The sequence below is a fragment of the Lepisosteus oculatus genome, chromosome 19, assembly GCF_040954835.1.
Source record: "Lepisosteus oculatus isolate fLepOcu1 chromosome 19, fLepOcu1.hap2, whole genome shotgun sequence".
Taxonomy (NCBI): domain Eukaryota; kingdom Metazoa; phylum Chordata; class Actinopteri; order Semionotiformes; family Lepisosteidae; genus Lepisosteus; species Lepisosteus oculatus.
Genome location: NC_090714.1, coordinates 16,652,138 through 16,672,127, shown reverse-complemented (window position 1 = coordinate 16,672,127; position 19,990 = coordinate 16,652,138). Strand labels below are relative to the sequence as shown.

The following is a 19,990-nucleotide window of genomic DNA, read 5'->3' as shown; positions in this document are numbered from 1 at the left end:
CACAAAAAAGGATAAGGTTTTTATTTTTATTTTTATTTTTTTCCCCCCGTGCAATGAGAGAAGAGGTGGATATTTTATCCACGGCTGATGAAAACAAAACTTCAGGTCGATCAAGTGAGTTTGGCGGCACTGTTAAGACCAGATCAAGACCAGAATCACAAACAGGCGGACGAGGAATTGCAGCCCAGCAGCTGAAGCAACAGATGGAGACAATACCTAGCTGTAGAGGACAAGTGTTTATTGACACCAGAGTTCATACAGGCCATACTTCTCTTGTGGTGATTAAAAACTGAACGATGCACAGAAAACACCCTGAGATTTAAAAAATCACAGCGAACAGTAGCCCAGAAATAAGTGATGGATCTTGTACTAACATGAAAGCAAACGATTACAAACTTTGTGCCCCCCACACTCCACATAAGACATGTCAAAGGTCAGGCTTCGGCAGAGTAATGTTCCACTGGAAACATATTGGGGTCATCAGATCGCCCAGCACCGTCGTCACGAGCGCTGCAGTTCCCCGAGGCGAGAGGAAGACTAGCCAGGTACCACACCGATCTGCGTGAAACGCCCCCCTGCGCGCAGGCCCGTCGCCGATGTCCCCTGACCAGCAGTCCTGAACGGCCAGCAGGAGGACACTCGCTGTTCGTGTACGCGGGGACCACGGAAACGGCCGCCGGTCCGGAACCCGAGTCCACTGCCGTGTGCCCGCGCAGGGGTGACCGTCTCCGAGGTCCCACGCAACCGGGCGGAAGGACTGGCCACCCTCCCTCGGGGCTCGATCACAGACCTCGCGACCACCCCGTTCCTTCTCCGCGATTTACCGCTATGCGTGACCGCATCCGAGCCGATCTTTAAAAAGATGGATGGCACTTTGAAAACCCGTCGTCGCGGAGGTCTGGAGCCGGCGAACAGCGTGGAATGTATACACACATCAAACCAACATGCCATGCATGTCAGGACTGGGGAAGCAGGGATCAGTACATAAAATGATGAAGAAATGTTAGTCCAAGAACACTTTAGTGACTCCACATCTCTCGTTACATGCGGCGCTTAGCTGGTGATTTCTGCCTCCTGTCACTACACCTCACATTGAGCACCCCGTTACATGCAGGAAGCTGGTAATGGTTCTTAAGTAAGAGCGCCACCTACTGGTCTGCCAACACCACTTACAACCGCAACCTGGTCTTCCTCGGTCTCCTATCCCCTTACCGAGAAGTATGGCTGATAAGAGTCTTAACAGAGGGCTAACCTCCACGGAGGTTTCCTCAGTTTGGTAGAGTATTACTGCAATGAACAATGGGGAAAATTACTGTTGAAATAAAACAGTTTATGGTCTTATGTAACCTGCCTACCCTAAGGACATAAACTGGGCAATGATGATTATACATCACATACTACAGAGGAAAAAAAAAGAAAATTACAGTTCCTCCAGATCGCTGTTTTTTAAAGGAATGCTGTTTTTGTGATGTAGAAGCCTTAACGTCACAGCGCCTGGCTGAAATGAACAGCTATTCGTACCGAAGGCGAGGGGGTCGATTTGCTGCACAGTGTTAGCGGTGAACCCCGTCCCCCGGTGATGATGTCACACTGCCGTTTATGTTGCACTGACGCCTGTAACAAGGATACAGGAGACAGTCGGCATGACTCTGGCTTTCCTTCTGCTCCACCAGCACCGACTGTGCTGCTGGCAGGGTGGTCCAGGCCGTGTACCTTAGTCCAGATCTTTAAAAACAAACCCATCCCATAGACAAAAAAAAACAACTACTTTTCCTAAAACCAAAAATCCCACCTGTAGTCTCAGATTTCAGGTCTGATGATGTCCTTAGTCCTCAGACTGGAATAATCCACTCTGTGGTTACCAAAACGGACTCTTAGATATCAACGCCTGTACCGTACGGAAAGGGCCGAGTCTGCTGTAACGTGCGAGAGGCTGAGGGGTCAGTCCAGTGGCCTCAGTACAAACACAGCATCGTCCAGCACATAGTAGTCATTGTACATATCCCCCTCGCAGAGATAGGGCAGCCTTGTCACCGCCTCCACAGCAAACCCCGCCTCTTGGAATACCTCATTGGCCAGACAGGTAACTTGCTCCTCCCACGTTTCTCCCTTAATCTTCAAGTATTCTGAAGGCCGCTCCCACTTTCCACCTGTGGACACAAAGCAGCGGGGGTCATGACATCACCTCTGGCTCTCCTTCAGTCAAGTGGCAAAAACTGCTGCCGTCTGTAGTGCCGTTACGCAAGATACTTCTCTTTTTTTATGAGCTAATAATGGTTTCACAACCACACGGTCATTTTTATAGCACAATTAAACTCCCTGGTGTGACCAAAAATCTACACTTTCTATCGCATATGAAACCATGTTTGGTTTGCGGAGTCATTTAGGATTTACGAAGACCCTGACAAGTTGGTCTCTTACACAAGACAACGCCGCAGGATCCTCTGGGCCAGAATTTCTTCCATAAGGATCGGTTTGTTAGATAGATAGATAATACTTTATTAATCCCGTAGGGAAATTGCGAGATTCATGCCGAAGTTGTTAACATGGGCCCGGCCGTTTGGTTGAGTTTGGCGATTGACTACACAATTTTTCCAAAAAGTACCAAATTTCCTTCTGGCTCGCTCTTGCTACGCAATATTGGAAAACAATACGGTGAGCGCAATACTCTAATATGCTCACGTGACATGTAACAGAGGCTTCTACTGACCCAATCCGTTTGCAATGGGAAACTGCTCTCACCACAATGCAAAAAAAAAATAAAATGCAACTCTCTTCTGATTTCACTTCCCTTTTCAGTCCTTCTGCACCGAACTCCTGACAGCCAACTTGAGTTTCAGCACAGTCAGTGAGGTGACAAAGCCTCACCCCAGTCTACTCGCTATAAAGCTGGACAGGAGCACAGAGAAGGCCAGATGGAACTCGAAGCAGCTGATCCACGATGACCGAGATGTTCTGTAAGGACCGAACCTGAGGAGTTTCCCTCCTATTAAGAGCTGCGGACATTGTACAATAACTGATAATGGCGAGAGTTTCCAGCAACTCGCTGGACAGACTGTGCATCGCGGGACTCCTCCTGGCTCTGTCCATTGTACAAGGTAAGTCACAGGTCATCCTGGAGCAGGACCGGGGGGGACGAGACTCGTCTGTTTCTCCCTTGTGCTCACGCTATGTTTTGCTAATCTGAAGTGGCAGAATAAAAAAAGAAGACCTCTAGAGGTACGTGTGCTTTCCTTGCCATTTAATGGCGTGCCAGTATATTTCAGTGGTTCCACAACGTTTCCTTGCCTCCACTGATTTCAATGCATGAAACTGAAAACAGGGACAGAAGAGGCTCAGCTCTGTGCTCCTCAAAATGTGGTCTCCTGGCTCAGGGAGGGCGAGTGTGGGGAAGGGTGGGATCCAGTCACAAGCAATTTAGCCCTTGTGCTCTGCACCTTCTGGAAATTACAGGAGGTTTGGTCCAGTTTCCAGACAGATGCCTCTTTGTCAGCCAGTTTCCTCTGTTGGGGATATATCACGTTTACACCTGTAGTCACTGACGCAAGTGTTGATCCCCTGACTTTTTAAACAACGTTTTCCACAAACTGACTTAATGTCATATATAAAAGATGCTATGGCTAATCAATCAAGTTATTCAGCATTATAATATTTAAACAAATGCATGAATTTCCTGATGAATCAGAGGTCAATAGAAGACATCTCTGATGAATGGATTAAAGCCTCATGAACACCACTTATGCAAATCAACATTTGTTGCCACCCAGGTGCAACAGCAGGGACCCCAACCCACAAACCCACAACCTGTCGGCTATGAGACCAGACTAAAACCCGCCACACTATTTTGCCCTCCCATCTCCGCTGTACAAGTACTGTTTTTAAATCCACCAAAACTAAAGACGCCGGGCGTGCATCTCGACTGTCTTTCAGAAGCCTGCCCCGCCGACGGGTGCTCCGTGCAGGTCTCCCAGCCGGGGGAGATGTCTGTGGTGGAGGACACCTCCTCCGTCACCATCCCCTGCGCCGTCACCGCCCCCGGCTGCCCTGGGCACCGGTCCGTCTACTGGTTCGTGTTCCGGGCGAGCTCCCACGAGCAGCTGCAGCTCCATACCCACGGCAAGTACGCCCCGCAAGGGGACTCCCTGGACATCAGCCCCGTCCACGCGAACGACAGCGGGGTGTACTACTGCGGCATCGCCTTCTCGGGATCAACAGCACCTGGAGCCAGGAGTACTGGGAAAGGGACCGTCCTGCTCGTGAGAGGTCAGTCCAGCCTCCTCCTCCTCCACAAGGCTTGCACAGGGTTAAAGAGATCCTGAGCTTCAGACCGATGGTCAGCTTTTCACTGTCACGTGGAGTCCCTGCCGCCCCTGTAGGGGACACGGCTGCGATCACACCCTTGTGTCTCTCTCCCGCCTCGACAGGTAGACTCCACGTCGCCAATCCGCAGGGGAAGGCGCTGCTGTCCACGGTCATCGTGCTCCTGTTCCTCTACAACCTTGCGATCATCATCCTGCTGATCCACAAGAAGGTCAGTTCCCCCCTCCGAGATCCTGCTCGGGAAGGATGTCTTTGGGGAAAAGCCGCAAAAAAAAAAGAGGCAATTTTATCCCTGTTTTCTCTCCGGTGTTCCCGAGGAGATCTCATCCAGGCGTGCTGTTTTTTCCTTGCGAATTTCTGATTTTTGCATCACCGGGTAACATGCAATAAAATCTGAAATTATACTGACGCTTCTACCGATGCACTGACCCCAGACGCTGCATTATCACCGATGGACTAACCTCCTTCGTCTCCCCCCTCCTCCCAGGGCGGGCGAAGCAAAATTCTCTGCTGGCGGGCGAAGGACGACTCCTCTAGGAAGGTAAGCTGGGAGCCCAGTGCACGGCCAGCGCTCACCCCCTTTCTCTCAACACCTCCGGGGAACCACCAGCTGACGCAATAGCAAGAGCCCCTCGGAGACGGGTTTGTCAGAATAGATAAGTCACATCTGGCACAGCCTCTTTCAACAGACACTGGCCTGACTGCACCACCCCCTGAGGTACATTTCGATTACGCACGGAGCTGCAAATGGCTCCTTTTCAACCCCCACATGACTTTCCGGTAGGGTTACATCTTTGGGCAGAACACCTGCATTCACTTAGCTTCGTTAGCAGACCTGCGGCTACCGGATGCAGTTCTGTATTGAACGCCGTCTTGAAAGGAGAAGCTCCGTGATAAAGCTCTTCCGTGCGGAAACGTTGTCCGTTTTTCCGATTTCCACAGAATAACTCCACCTGGAGGAACAACTTCCGTGCCGTGGTGCAGGAGATGTACAGGGGGGGAGAGATGCACAGGGACACCAAGGGTGCAAGCGAAGAAAACCCCCCTCTGGCACAGGTGAGTTCACAACGGAAGACGGGCAAGACATTCCTCTCTTTGCGAGAGGCGTTCTGCGACAAGGACACTCCTAAAACACAGGAGTGTAAGAAAGGTTCGAAATGAGAGGAGGGCGCCCAGCCAGATGAGTTAGTTGAGACGACAGCAGCTAATTGATCAGAGAAACTCATCCAGATGATTCCTGAAAGAAGTCCCACACTCCCACAAGTGGTGTAAAGAGATTTGCGATTTACTGTTGGATTTTGTAGATGTCCACTGGATTGGCTGTGTCAATGCCTTTGAGCATTTCAATGCCCAGATCAGATGGTCTCCTAGTCTTCTCTGTCCAAGACTAAATAGATTCAGTTCTTGTCTCTGGAGCCAGGCCTGTACCAAACCTGAGACAAGTTCTAAACCGCACAGCCTGAATTGTGTGAAGGAAGGTTGTTTTAGAATTTTCTCTGTGATAACCTCAGGTCTGCTCCCTTACTATTATTATTTTGAAACTCTTATTTTAGACATAGATTATTATTACTCTGTTTTTAAAGAAGATTTCTGGAAACACAACGTGTGGTATCACCTCTAACTACTAAAGAGTCTGAGCTATTGCAGGTCTGCCAGAGGAGAGACATATCTTTTATCCAAACCACCACGCATCCAGTCCGGCAATATTAAAAAACCCATCAAACAGAGGAATACATTCTGCTAATACATGTTTAGTAAAATAAAAGTGCTTTGTGACTCAGTCTGCTCTTCTCTATCTAATGGTTTTAGCCTGAGGACCCTCAGACTCCCCCAATTATGGACGACATTTATCAGAACATGTGACACGCAACATGACCGCCGGCTCACATCATGCAGGGACAGACCCTGACCCCCCCGACACACAGGCTGGAGTCCGGCAGCACTGACCTCAGACTGGATAGATCGGCGATTTTTAAATTTCGGTCTGCATACCCTCAAGTATCAAGAGCCCAAACGCCAGTGAATGAAACACTCAGAGTGGTGCTGTTATGTTGTAAATCTGCTGCTGTTACACAACACAAGCTACAGAGGAGCGAAGGCCACTCTACCCAGGAAGCGGACAGGCCCTAAAAGGAGAGGAAGTGGCTAAGCACACGCTGGAGGAGGAGAGGGGCGCGGGCGCGCTGGAAGACGGCGGGGAGACGCGCAGAGCACCGAAATGGACGGACCGAAGGAGACAAGAGGTGGCGCCGGCGAGGCATGATGGGAAACGGAGCGAGACGGCGAGGCCCGGCTCTCGTTCACTCGTTCACTCACCCACTTCTATGGAGGGGTGAAAGGGCAGCGCGGCGGCCAGCACCAGCCTGCCCGTGGCGGGCTCCAGCGCGTGGCGGACGTCCCGCAGAAGGGTGAGGGGCTGGTCACAGCGGTCCAGCAGGTTCAAGCAGCTGATCACGTCGTACCTGAAGCCCGTGGTCTGCCACTCGTCGATGCCCAGCAGCCTGCGGGAGGGGGCAGGAGAGATCAGCTGGGCCCTCTGTCTAGTCCACGTAGGGCCGAGCAGAGCTCTGCACAGGGTGCGGGAGAGACTGCAACACCCCCACAAGGCCCAGCAGCAGATACCTCGCGTTCCTCCTTTTTAATTTTTCAGAGCGGCGGGCATCCCTGCTTATTCCTTTGTAGCCAACGCCCGCGGACGCAAAACCCCACCCGGACTCCCCATATAAACTAGCCTCCTAAACAGAACACACTCTCTCCGGAGGTACAGCGAAGTAAGTTGTTAGGCTTTCAGAGAACATCCTAGAGATGTTAGAGCGACATCCTGCCTCTACAGACTTGTCACCCAACAGTCCAGCTTGAAGTGTACACACGCCTCTTCCTTCCATCTCTTTCTGCATTATTCCTGAGCTGCCGTTTCAGTCACCGGACCTCTCCAGCTGGCTCTGTACAGCTCGGGTCGAGGCTCGGGGACCCGCCATGGTGACTGCACCGCTCTGTTCCTGAACCAGCTCCTCCCACTGCTCGCCTCACGGCCGACCACAGCCCGAGCTGCCGCGCGGACGGCCACCTGCTCTTACGTGTAGTTCCTCCGCTGCAGCTGCCAGGCCATGGGGGCCGACACCTCGGTGGCGTAGACCTCCTGGAAGTGGGGGCTCATGACCTCGGTGACCCCACCGTCCCCCGCCCCCAGGTCCAGCAGCCTGCGGGCCCTCCACTCCGGGGGGATCCGGAGGAGGCTGCGGAACTGCTCGGCGGAGAACACAAACATGGAGCCGCGGCCCAGGAACCTGGCCAGCGAGAGAGAGCGAGAGAGAGCGAGAGAGAGCGAGAGAGAGCGAGAGAGAGCGAGAGAGACGAGCTGAACCTCTGTCGTCTTGACCAGAGAAGACTGCAAGGGGACCTGATGCCTCAACAAAGCTGTGTGCTGATTGTGTTGTATGAAAATGCCCTGCGATGCGTTCGTGTCGTAAAAAGGTCTGTGCCGATCGTGTCCGGTCTGGCGACACTGTCATTCATCGGTCGTGCCAATAAAGCTGGTTGGATTGAACTGAAACGGAGCGGGAGGCACTTCTTCACCCCAGGGGAGGTGGAGGGGGGGGAGGGGTGGTGTAACGAGCCACACGGCTCAAGCTGGCGAGATCGTGGGTCCTCTGGGAGGGCTAGAGGGGCTCCTCTCGTCTAGAGGCCTTTCTCACGTCCTTAACGGCGAGGAGACAGCGAGCCGGGCAGGGTGGGCATGGCCGGGGTAGAGGGGGCGTGCAGACATGATCCTACACACGGCAGCTTCACAACACTGGAACCCTCAGCCCAGCACAGACACCGCGCCTGGCCAGGAGGGCGACAGGGAGATGGGGGGCGGGGGAGACAGAAGCCCGGCTGGCAGGAGGGCAGACGTACCCGTTGATGGAGGTGCGGGAGAGGAAGGGGCTGAAGAGGGTGGACATGAAGGAGTGGTAGAGCTGCATCAGGAGCCAGCTGGACTTCTCCTCGCTGCGGCTCAGGAAGGCGCGCGTGTCCTCATCCAGGCGGCTCTGAACGAAGGCGGGCCGGAGGGGCTCGCCCAGCAGCTCCGGGCAGCACCGGTACCACTGCGGAGACACCCGGGCCCAGACATCACCAACACGGCGCTGGCTCTCACAGGGCCCGCTCTCGTGCCGGGCACGACACCCCAGAACCCGGCCTGCGGGCCTCGGAGAGCAACAGCTCGGGTCACTGCGTCTGCCTCGCTTCCCAGCACCAGTGCAGCTGGCGCCGTGGAAACACGTCAAGCACGAAACCCTGCGAGTTTTAACACTTGCAAGATTCGAAATTACCGCCGGTGTGCCTTATTTGGCACCTGGCATGACCCTTGTGAACAGGTCCTGTGGCCTGATGAAGCCTCCTGCAGAGCCTGAAAAATCACAGCTTTTCAGAAGTCCCCAGGGGTGACACAGGCACAGGCCTCACAGCCAGGCTTCAGTCTCATTACTGCCCGTAACGCAAGGCTTGTCTTTTGCGTTTGGAGGAGAGGTGTAAACATTCAACCACACTTGGTGGTTGTGCCTCCCTCAGCCTGCTCATTCGAACACTTTCTTCCAATAAATGCATAATAATGAATATATAATGAATCACTGCAACTCCTACATTCCCAATCCCTCTCAAACCTGCTCAAGGGGGCGATTTAAAAATCTGCCAACAACACTGGTTGAAGCCCAACGCCGCCCTACTGGCATCTACTGTTAAAATAAAGCTAAAAAAAAAAATAGGAGTAAAATGAAACTTTACAAGGAAACGCCCAGGGTGTGGATAAACTAAGGAAAACAAAAGTACAACAACATGCACAACTTCACGCAAAGCTTAATTTGCTTAAATTAGCAAACAACTCTCTGCCCCCGTCCCCAGCCCCACATGTAGCCCACTGTCACCCCGGTACCTCCTGAGAGCCGTGCGGTCCCGTTTCGCTGGCCATGTTGACCAGCAGCGCCCTGGCCAGTGGACTCCTCAGGTATCTCCCGGTCCACATTTCCCGTATAACCAGCAGCGAGACGAAGTAAAAGAGCACCCAGACCGCAAACAGCAGCCGCCTCATCTGCAGACAGAAAGCAGACCGAGACTCAAAAACTAGAGTCCTCGACTCCTGCCAGACCTTCCGAGCAAGCAAAGCGTACCGACCTGTACATGCTGTTGGCTTTGAAAGGTGACATGTTGTTACTGGACCCTCCACTTCAACCGTAAACTAACTTGCTCGAATAAACCTTCTTTCAACAAGTAAGCCGGTGAATCTGTTCCACGTTTACTTCCTGTGTCACACTTAATTGCGTCCCCACCCTTTAAAGTTTCAAGTCTTATGCACTCACTGCATGAGCATTAAACGTTTTGCACGCATTTTCAGCGATTTTGTTTTTGCAGAACAGCATTTAAAGAATAAACAAGTTTAGTCTCAGCTGGCATTTTAATTACTACCACTTAGGTATGTTCATGTTATAACTGGAGATTTAATTTCACTTGACAAAAACTTCGACTTGAATAGATTGCGTTCCTACATCTTTACAATATTAATAAAGACCTAAATAATTCAGTTCCCATTAAATCACATGTAATTAAATCACGTTTCCACGAATCCTAGAACCGAAAGCGTCATTTCAGATCGAGTTTTTTTATAGAATTTTATTTTTAAATCTTTCAAACATTCATGAATACAATTAAAATACAAAACCATGAAACACTTACGGCTAAAAAACAGTAAATAAATGCTTTTTATTGTCCATTTCATGAGTTATACTTCTATCATTTCTGCAGGAGTATTGGTTTGATTGCAGAATGACCTTTGTACAGCAGCCCCAACAACAAACTGTATTTAACATAGACTTTCACCGACAGAGGTAGTAAGAGGAACATCCGGCTTCGGGTTAGTACAGGTATATACCGGTCACGTTTATCTTGTTTTATTTCAAGCCGTATTACACTGAAAATCTCAACCCCGAATTAAGATTACGGCTTTAAAAATATGAAGCACAGTGTGGGCAGGAGAATACAGTACAATGCAATGATCGCTCTGCAATGACTACAATGAGCCCCCCTGTGGTGTTGCAGAACACCTTGTTTTTCTCTGCGATAAACCTACACCTTGAAACTCCTCATTGCACACACTACACACGCAGAGCAGGCTGGGCCTCCAAAACTCCACCCGAGTTTGTCTCGTCAGGATCTTACATTTTGGTGGTCATCTTATGTCACCAACGTCTGTGTGTTTTTTTTTAATTAAATATTTTCTGCAGCACCCACTGCAGGTTAGCTCCCAAAATCCCAAGGCAATTATATAGCGAGCGACACAAAATTAAACATTTCCTGCAGAATTCATAATGAATATAGGTATATGTCTTCTGCATGTATTCACAGCTCACAGAATGAACACTAGAATTCATGTTATTGTCCTTACTTGGTACAAAGGAATGGAAGGTCATCATAAAATCTAATCAAATTCTTAAAAGTTTACCCCTATTTTCTGCAATTATACTGCAAATAAAATGAATATTTATCTATTATTTGTAATACAATAACCCTGTAATGATGCAGTGCTGTGTGAATTTGTCAGGCAATGCGATGTTCTGTATTCAAAGCAGCTCTTTTTCCCCTTTTTAAACAGGTTCTTCAATGGCATCTCTCACTGCTCCATTCTTGGTTTTGAGTCGTTTCCTTTCCCAGAGGTTGCTTTCACGGCACCGGACTGCTTGGCTGTTTCTCCTGGCTGGTGTTTTTCTCAGGGATCGCATGGCTCCCTGCTCTTCACACACTGCTGAGCGCTGATCCGCTGCCCCTGGCCTCGCTCGACACACTGGTCTCACTGTTCGTTCGCTCGAGACGACTCTGTAACCTGGGGCCCGGCCACGACTGCGCGGCCCCCCCCCCAGCAGGGACGGAAAAGGCACAGTGCAGGTGCAGCCACAGCCCTCAAAACTACTGGAGGACAGGCTGCTTGTGACCGCGCAGTCAAGAGCTGTGTGGAGAAGCACTTGACTCTTCCACGGGCTTCTTGTGCTTTAGTGCCACACAGCCCACAGAGTTCATGGGGACACGATGGGACCAGACACCAGCATTCAGAATCCTCAAGGGCATCGACAAAGCATTCCCCAGCAGTCACCAAGCAGAGCAGGCAAGTGGAAGCTGTGCAAACTAGTTTAAAACAGAGAACAGGAGCCACCTCTTTACCCAAAAGGTGGTGGGAGTCTGGAACAGGCCAGCCAGCTGTGCTGTTGAGGCCGGTACCCTGGCACCTCTCAAGAAGTGGGTAGACATGATCCTCCAATTAGAACAGGCATCACTTCTTTACTCAAAGGGTTGTAGGAGTGTGGTGCCAGCCACCCCAGCCATCTTGTTGAAGGCAGTACCCTGACTTCTTCCAAGAAACAGCTGGAAGAGATCTTCAGATCAGTTAGCTACTATCAAAAGGGCTAGATGGACCCAACAGCCTCTAGGCTTCTGTAACTTTTTGTACATTCTTATGGTATGCTACACACTGCATTACTTTCATTGGAGGAGCCCAATCCATCAACGTCGAGCTTCTGCTGATCAGAAATCCCAGATATGCCACCTTAGCAAAACCATTTTCACCAGTTTTTTTTAATATGGCAGTCCAGGGGGAGACGGCTCCCGCCTGTCCTATTACACACCCGTGAGAAAAGAGGAAACGGCGTGTACAGGGACACCAGTTCGAAGCTGGATGTCGTCCATTGACCTCATGTGATTGCACACGCCTCCTCCTTCCTTCGTCAAAGGCTGTGGCTCCCTAAGTCTCAAGGTATTTAGCGTCCAGCGTGTGGCTCTCTCTGATGGAGAATGGAGTCCAGGCTGCGATCTGCAAGGCGGCAACGAACATCGGCACCAGGCAGACCAGGTAGAACATGGCGCCGTGGAGAGCCTGCAGAGAACTGGGATGAGACAGAACAGAGGGGTGTGAAACAGCACGCCAACGATCCAGGGTTTTCAAGTGAGGCGGCCTGTTCACTCCCAACAACTGGAGCTGAACACGTACTGCTCACTGGGCCTTATTGGTCATTCCAGCGGGGTCAGGTTTTTCGCAGCATGAAAAGTACCACGCGGGACACATGAGACATGTCCGTCGGCACACTTTCTAATGAAACAATCAGCACTTCAAACATTCCAGATATCTACAGAAACAAAAGTGACACAGGAAAGAAGATCCAAATCTAGAACGGTTGTGCACGGGGATCAAGGAGTTTCCCCGCCCACAGGGCTGCAGTAATCTACTTCAGAATCGTCGACACGCGTAACAACTCTTTACGGTTCTACAAAAGTTTCAGAAATAAAAGCACAGGGCAAGCACCTCAAGGGGACTTAAGCACAGCCGCAGAGGGGTCCACTGCTAATGTCTGTTTGTAGCAGGAGGGATTTCTAATCTATTCCAACGGGGCTGCCCGCATAATATCCTGTCTGGCAGTCTGTAACTTACTGGGATTCTCAAAAACAATATCTCTATCTTCTAAACTGTCTGTTTGTATAAATATAATTGAGGGTGACATAGAATACACCAATGAACATGTAAATTACTTTGCTTTACAAACTTCACTAAATGGGACAGGTGGGTCTTACACCTCACATTCTTATGTTCAAAAACCTTTATAGAACAGTGAAGTAAGCAGTCCTGGTCTTTGTGCATTGCTTCTGACTGGATTTAGAAGAATGATTTAGTCCGTGGGGAACAGAATAGACATTTGACATTATTATTTGCCATTAACTGGCTCAGTTAAGTAATTAAGTTGGGAAAGAAATAAAAACCCGAAATGAACCCCAAAGATTTCCCTAGTGCGGAACCACTGTGAGAAATATAGCAGTACACATTTCTGGCCACGAGAGGGAGCACGTAAGCAATTCCGAACGCGGGACGCTCTCCAGACTGCATTGTGTTCTTAAATGTCTCGGGCAGCACGCCATCATGTCTTAAGAGTCGTGAGCTGGCAAGGAATTATTCCCTTATAAAGTGCTGCGGTGCAATAATTAACAGGCAAGACAGATTGTCACTTTCACCTTTGCTGAACGCGTCATGCCGGCAATTCTACTGCTGTGTTTCGAGCCTGCTCAGCTCTCTCAGCGCAGTGGCGTGGATCTTATTTTAAATGAACACGCAGTCTTCTATAAATCTGCCTGCCAGTTTCTTGTTCATGTGCACTTGGGAAAAGAATAATTCCCTTTCGACTTGCCATGAAAAAAGCAATGCATTGGAAAAGAGGCATTAAGATTCGGGAAGGACTGGGGCATGTGTGGATTCAGACAGTGCCTGGCTGAGAGAGAGCAGGCAGAATCCTGTTTTGGTGGGAGCTGTCACACTGCCACACATCTCAGAGCTCCCTGCTGCCGAGACAGATGGGGGGCGGCTGTCCTGGCTCCCTCCGACAGAAAATGTCTTCTGCAACATCCTCTCGTGGAGCTTTCAAATTCTGTGCGCATCTGCGGGCTTTATTTTGAATTCGGTATAACCCTGACTCCGTCAAATTAAGCTCAGATGGCGTCTTAAGGAGAGGCACTGCACAATCCCACTGCCTGTCTGCCTCTGGAAAAAAAAGGCCACTCGCATGGCGTAAGATTTCATATCCGCAGTGAAAATGCACCAGTCACACGCTGCCCAGACAAAGCCCCAGCACGCCAAGCTCCAGAGACCCGCCATTCCCCCAGCGCTGCTTAGAACACTGAAGGAAAATGAAGATATACAAAAGAGACGAGAGGCTGCGTTTACTGAAAGAAGAATCAAGACACTGGATTCTTACTTTCGAATATAACCTCCCTGCTGCAGACCGCCACCAACTTCTATATTTTTTCAGTTCTGCTTCTTTATTTAAGGGGAGCAGGAGGTGAGGACGTGTCCTTGAGTGGCCTGCAGGAAAGGCAGCGTCACGTGTGCACCATCAACGGAAGGATTGCGCAAAGTCACCGAGCCCGAGCTCTGGCTGGCACTCCACACAGGACACTGGCTTCTCTTCAGGACAATCGCTCCCCCAGTTACATAACAACTACAGCCTTTATAAAACAGCTGATTAACGCGCTGTCCAAAGGCTGCTGGCCATAAAAAGATAGGGACTGCTCGTTGCTCCAGAAGGTCCAAATCACACGGGCTCAAAGGTCTCTGGGAGGCTGCAGCTGTTGTACAGTACCTGGGGTCCACAGCCGCGCCCGCCTCCTTCAGCTCCTTGTAGCCAAACTGGTTGAGAATGGTGACCACCACCATGGGCGCCAGGGACTGGGCAGGCTTGGTGAAGAAAGCGTTGGTACCAAACACCATGGAGGACAGCGGAGAGCTGGGCCCGGCAGAGACAGAACCAACACGTGTCACACACGGAGAGATCCAGCTCCTACTGGCCCCGGCAGTAGTGAGGAATTAGTGAGACAATGTGCAACACTATCAAGCATCCCAATAATGTAAAACTGTACATCCTGTTATTTCCTATATCTGTTATAAATCTACAACCTATATTGTGAATATATACCATTCATGTATACAGACCACCCTAATTTCCACAATTGAAGTGATTTGACAAATTCTAGTATTTGCTCCTCTGTTGGGAAGCTTCATTTACAAAGCTATGTTTTTATTGACTCTGAAGTAACAAAAGCTCTGACACCTTTGATGCCTATGCCCTTGTTTCTGGATGACCTTGCCCTGCACAGATATTGTATGGAGTGGTCTGCCATGCCTACTTTGGCAGGCCGTTTTGAATTATGTTTCTAATTTAAAACACAAAAAATGACATCATTAAATTAATAAAAAATACTCTATGACATGCCAAAAGCTCCACAGTTTGGATCTTTTCATTTAAAGGCCAAAAAGAGATTTAATTTCTCGGAACACATAAGACGTTTGTGAGTTAAACCTCTAAAGCACACTGGAGGTGTTAAACCCATGCTTGAGATTTAAAAGGAATAAAATGCAAATGTTTTTGGCTCTTGAGGTTTCTTCAATTTAACCTCAGCTTCAGTAATCAGACTCCTCAATTGACTGAACCCAGCAATGATGCTTCACTCTGCTGGACATAGAGGAGCGGAGAATGTGTCTGGGGAAAGGGAAGAGGTTTACCTGCGTTTGTGCTTGTTAAAGTCGGCATCAATGATGTCGGCCAAAGGCAAGTTGAAGAGGCTAAAAGCAGCCTGAACCAACACCCTGAAAAAAAAGCAATATTGCTAGAACACAGGACATTGCAACAGTCTGCTGGCTTCTAGCAGCATGGTCAATGCAACATTGTTGTTAACCTTGCACCCCTGCATGTGGGAGTCTCACTGGGCCCTCCACATGGCGTCCTACCTGTAGGGGGCTCTCTGTATGAGGCTACATAAGCCGCGCCACTCACATGTTTCCCGTTAGGAACAGGGCCAACACGTAGTAGTGCTGCGAGCCCAGCAGCAGCATGACAGCTCCGGCTCCCACCTCCAGGTAGAAGGTGAACAAGACGAGCCTGTAGTAACCCAGTGTGCGCAGCAGGCGCTGACAGCCCAGGACCAGCACCTGAAAACACACGGGGCTTAGAAGGAGAAGCACTGCGGATCAGGCAGACGGTTTTGAAGGCTGGGGCATATGGGTTAATAAGGGAGGCTATATTACATCTACACATGGACCATGTAGAATTAGGGGATAGGCCAGGAATAAGGGTATAGGGTAGAGTAATAGAGTATAGCATGAAGTTTTGATTTTGGATTTGCACCACAGTAATAGTGCTTTTCATCAGGAAAACTGTCTTGTATGACTGCATGCCCCCCTGACCAGTCAAAATATCCCCCAGTTCCCGATGCCCGTTACCAAGCGCTGGTCTGCGGTACCTGTGGGCAGATGAAGCCGACTCCATACATGATGCTCTTGGCCAGCGAGGGCAAGACCTCCCTGGGAATGAGGTGCTCTGCAAAGATCATGGCGAAGTTGTTGCAGAACGCCACCATGAAGACCTGGAAGAAGTTCATGGTCACGAAGAGCTGGAAGTCCCTCTGGTTCAGGATCTGCCAGGTCAGGGAGCAGACCGAGGCCAGGGACAGGGCGGCGCCCCCCGGAGGCTGCTCCTCCGCTTGGCCCCCCCGCCCCGCGTAGCGGCTCTCGCTGTGGAGGCCCGTGTAGAGCATGCAGCCGCACGCCAGCGCCGCGGCTGCGACGGTGAAGGCCTGGAACGCAGGGAAGTTATCCATGTTCCCAGACATCAGCCCACAGAACAGCACGCTGGAGGAGCCCAGCAGGGACGCCACCTGGTTGTACTTGATGAGCTTCAGCCTGCTCTCGTGCTGGACAGATATTTCGGCAAAGAGGGCGCACTGGGCCAGGAGCACGAAGGTCAGCATGCCGTCAAAGGCACACAGCGCCACGATCAGGTGCACACCGCTCAGCCAGTCCCCCGCCGCGTAGGGGCGCCACGGGAACCAGGCCAGCAGGAAGGCCAGGGCGTAGAAGGGCGCCCCATACAGGACGGCCAGCCGGCGGCGGGAGCAGCAGGGCATCCCGGAGTTGTCCTGGACGTAACCGAACAGGGGGTCGTTCACGGCGTTCCAGACCATGTAGATCACCTGCAGCAGAGCGCACGGGACGAGGAAGGGACACTTCAAGCTGCGCGCAGGAGGAGAGTCAGTCACTACATTACTCACACTCAGACCAACGAGATGGGCCAGACCATCCCCTCTCAGTTCCCTCGCCCTCTTCAGAAAACACAGCAGAATCCACAATAACTATGAGCCTTCATCTAGTGATAATAATAACAATAAACTTTATACTGTATAGCACCTTTAAAAGTGGCTTCTCAATGTGCAGAATTACACAACTGCACTAAGGGTTTGGAATACAGCAGGGAAGCAAAGGGGCAGACAGAGAGCCAGTTCAATAAAAGCCCTTCTGAAGAAGGCTTTGAGTCTTGATCTGAGTGTTCAGGGAAGGTGACTCTCGGATGTCCTTTGGGACAGATTTCCAGAGCTTTGGGATGCAGCAGGAGAAGGCCCTGTCACCCAAAGAGGGTAGATGGGCTGATGGGACGAACAGCAGACCGGAATTAGACAGTATGAGCTGTGATGTGATTTTTATTAAGAAATGTTACGCTGGGGAAAGGTGGTACACAGGCGGCTAAATCCTGCAGCTCTTACTCGAATGGGGTGGGTCTTCATCATGCGCGTTTGGAGACGCGCACTGAGAAAAAAGAGCGGACTGTTCTGGAACAGGAGACTGGGCAGACTGGCACGCCGTGCTCTTTATTTTCTCAAAAGCGCACTCTGTTTCCTGAGGCAGAGGAACAAGTTTAAGTTCTGCCCTGGCTTGTTAATTAACCTAAAGGTGCCTTGTGTTCCTTCTCTGCTGCCCTGGATACAGCACACAATGAAATCCTCTCAGCACTCACTGAAAAAGCGCAGGAGCTATTTTAAGGACGCCAACAGCTAAGGACCTACATAGCACAACACTGAACTAACCTAATCACCTTTGATGTCATGTTTCTAATCCATGGGAGGCCGATTCTCTGCTGTCGTGAGGCACAAAACACCCACCATGCCAGTAAGACTCATGGGGACGAGTCTCAGGAGGAGGAGAGTTACATGAATAAGGGTATCTGTAGCATCTCGCACTTCCTCAGTGGGGAGAGTACGGACAGACCTCTGTGTCTAGGGAATACACAAACCTGACACCACAGGGATCTGATCAGCTGCTCCCGAAGGCCACAAGCAGGATGTTCAGAGAGACACAGACAAACAGACAAACAATCAGAAGGAATGCTAAAGGAGGAAACAGCCCAGGAAGACATAAGGAGTTGCATGAATTCATAACTTTCAATCTCTGTGTTCTCTCTTTCCTTGTTCAGAACCCCCAGGCACAAATTCCCATGGTATAATTAACCTATAGGTTCAGACTGTTCAACTACAGAGTGTTTTTTTTTAAAACCAAAACTTCCATATTATACTACTATAAACATATATAGTTCCATTTTTCCAAATCCTGTTTAGTTGTAGTAGTTTTTTCCTAAACCCTTTAGTTGTAGTAAACGGAGATGGTCACAGAGATGTTTCATCTCCTTCAAGCAGGTGCCTCGTCGCTCGGACTGGCAGGGCATTTACCTTCCACCCCTTATGTCCTGCAGGGACTTGAAGATCCCGCCAGCAGAAAACATCTATAAACTCTGAATCGGGGCTTTGAAGAGCAGGGGCAGTGACCTCACACTGCAGACTCAGAGTTCATCTCCCCACCAGCCAGGTGACAATGCTAGCCTACAGTACAGCATATGTGAGTACTGATTTTTTCATGCAAGAAGACAACTCGAGGTCAGCGAGGGCTAAAGGGCTACAGCACGCTACCCTGCTCTGGGGGTGCGACTTGCGTGGAAAAGCCCCGTGGGTCAGCACTCGCCTGCGCCTGGTGAAACGCCGACTCCGAGATCTGGAACTTGTCCAGGAACAGCTTGACGTAGTAGAAGCTGAAGATGCTGTTCATCATGCCGGCGCCCAGCGTGGTCATGGAGTAGGCCAGCGCGCCCGGGTGGACCCCGAGTCTCGCCAGGAGCCGCATACCGGCCGCCCTTCCGCCCCCGCGAGAGCCCTGAGCGGGGTTCCCCGGAGCGGCGCGCGCCCTGGCGCGGGTGCTCATCCACGCGTGACGCCTTCCCGCACGCCGGACCGTGAGCTATCGAGGGCTAGCGCGGCTAATAACAGACAAACAATGAATTAATACGGGGGTATTTAAGTGCGATCTCATAATACAGCTAACGAAACAGGGAAAGAGTGATAGGGTTTTAGTTAAGCACAACCAGTCATTAAGTTCAAGGAACAGGATTCCCGAAACAAGTCAGGCTGGTTTGTGGGCATTGCAGGAATTGTCAGTTTTGCCATTAAAGCCAGGCTGACAACACAACATGCTGTGCCCCAGAAGCTGTGAAATGAGCTGTATAAAACTGAAAGATCCGGCACTCCTACTCTTAAGAATATACTATCATGCACAATATAAAAACCCCATTGCATTCACCTCATTGAGAGGTGCGAATCACGGTAAACACCACAGTAAATTATTGTCACTGTACTCCCTCGGCTACATATAAACAGATTTTCCCTGGGCTGTGGTTTGTCAGTGTATTTTTCTCTAACATATATAACAAATATATATTTCTCTAACATAAACGAGGTTTAAAAGCATTTTACAAACCAACAAACACTAGCAGTAAACAGTAACTGGCACTTTGAAACCCCGCCCCTCTTGTCAATCGATTCCTTTGATACATTTCTGCGTTTTTATGACAAATATTTAAGAAAAAAACCACAATTTCTGAAACCGAGCTTCCTTTGCGTCGACGGTTATAACTCATTAGTTGTGAAAAGACACAAAACAACTACAACGGAAGTTCTTCACAAAAAGACTTTCAAACCACTGCTATTGTTTTCAGAAAAAAAACATGCAGTTTCATGGGTCGTAAAGTCTAAGGTTCTAGCAATGGCGACTCCTGCAGTGGCTCTCTTGCGCACACTCCTATTTTCTCCTCTTTGATCAAAGGTTAATTAAAAATGAATGAGTTAAAACTGAACCTACGATTTCTCGATATCCTCGCAGCCAGCTCAGCTGTGTGCGCGCGCGGAGCCCGCGTATCGCGGAAGTGGGCGGGGCACCCCCCACCACCTGAGACCCTCCCCCTGCCTGCGGTGATTGGACGCTGCCCGGCGTTCCGGACCCGCCTCCCCGGCG

At 50.3% G+C, this 19,990-nt stretch overlaps 3 protein-coding genes across 5 annotated transcripts; 1 reads left to right on the top strand and 2 right to left on the bottom strand.

Moving 5' to 3' along the window:
• Window positions 1-221: 221 nt before the first annotated feature.
• Window positions 222-10,120, bottom strand: mettl9 (methyltransferase 9, His-X-His N1-histidine). Of its 3 annotated transcripts, none has more exons than XM_015360404.2 (7): window positions 10,030-10,120; window positions 9,233-9,388; window positions 8,218-8,408; window positions 7,398-7,607; window positions 6,637-6,821; window positions 2,068-2,150; window positions 222-852 (listed from the first exon to the last, which is right to left on the bottom strand). In XM_015360404.2, the coding sequence occupies exons 2-7, from the start codon at window positions 9,386-9,388 to the stop codon at window positions 538-540; spliced, it is 1,140 nt and encodes a 379-aa protein (XP_015215890.2). In that variant the 5' UTR covers window positions 10,030-10,120; the 3' UTR covers window positions 222-537. The 3 variants fall into 3 exon arrangements, with proteins under 3 accessions (XP_015215890.2, XP_006637274.3, XP_015215891.1); XM_006637211.3 differs by lacking the exon at window positions 10,030-10,120 and adding an exon at window positions 9,472-9,619; XM_015360405.2 differs by lacking the exons at window positions 222-852; window positions 10,030-10,120 and adding an exon at window positions 9,472-9,620 and having other exon boundaries at window positions 1,310-2,150.
• Window positions 2,808-7,873, top strand: si:ch211-139g16.8 (immunoglobulin superfamily member 6). The gene is made up of 6 exons (XM_006637230.3): window positions 2,808-3,098; window positions 3,931-4,263; window positions 4,425-4,531; window positions 4,808-4,861; window positions 5,263-5,376; window positions 6,130-7,873. Exons 1-6 carry the CDS (start codon window positions 3,023-3,025, stop codon window positions 6,181-6,183), a joined length of 738 nt encoding a protein of 245 aa, XP_006637293.2. The 5' UTR covers window positions 2,808-3,022; the 3' UTR covers window positions 6,184-7,873.
• Window positions 10,121-11,901: 1,781 nt separating the features above from the next.
• On the bottom strand, window positions 11,902-19,951 carry mfsd13al (major facilitator superfamily domain containing 13a-like). The gene is made up of 7 exons (XM_006637210.3): window positions 19,838-19,951; window positions 18,668-18,959; window positions 16,123-16,851; window positions 15,657-15,811; window positions 15,386-15,469; window positions 14,466-14,609; window positions 11,902-12,227 (listed from the first exon to the last, which is right to left on the bottom strand). Exons 2-7 carry the CDS (start codon window positions 18,902-18,904, stop codon window positions 12,086-12,088), a joined length of 1,491 nt encoding a protein of 496 aa, XP_006637273.3. The 5' UTR covers window positions 18,905-18,959; window positions 19,838-19,951; the 3' UTR covers window positions 11,902-12,085.
• Window positions 19,952-19,990: the final 39 nt, after the last annotated feature.

Coding starts and splice junctions, on each gene's coding strand:
- si:ch211-139g16.8 (XM_006637230.3), top strand. CDS start 3,023: ATGGCGAGAGTTTCCAGCAACTCGCTGGACAGACTGTGCATCGCGGGA. Junction 4,532..4,807: donor TCCTGCTGATCCACAAGAAG/GTCAGTTCCCCC, acceptor CCCTCCTCCCAG/GGCGGGCGAAGCAAAATTCT. Junction 4,862..5,262: donor AGGACGACTCCTCTAGGAAG/GTAAGCTGGGAG, acceptor CGATTTCCACAG/AATAACTCCACCTGGAGGAA.
- mettl9 (XM_015360404.2), bottom strand. CDS start 9,388: ATGAGGCGGCTGCTGTTTGCGGTCTGGGTGCTCTTTTACTTCGTCTCG. Junction 7,608..8,217: donor TCCCGCACCTCCATCAACGG/GTACGTCTGCCC, acceptor CTCGCTGGCCAG/GTTCCTGGGCCGCGGCTCCA. Junction 853..2,067: donor TTACCTGTCTGGCCAATGAG/GTATTCCAAGAG, acceptor ATCTTTTTAAAG/ATCGGCTCGGATGCGGTCAC.
- mfsd13al (XM_006637210.3), bottom strand. CDS start 18,904: ATGAGCACCCGCGCCAGGGCGCGCGCCGCTCCGGGGAACCCCGCTCAG. Junction 15,470..15,656: donor CTGTTCCTAACGGGAAACAT/GTGAGTGGCGCG, acceptor CTTTTTTTTCAG/GGTGTTGGTTCAGGCTGCTT. Junction 14,610..15,385: donor TTTAACAAGCACAAACGCAG/GTAAACCTCTTC, acceptor TGCCGGGCCCAG/CTCTCCGCTGTCCTCCATGG.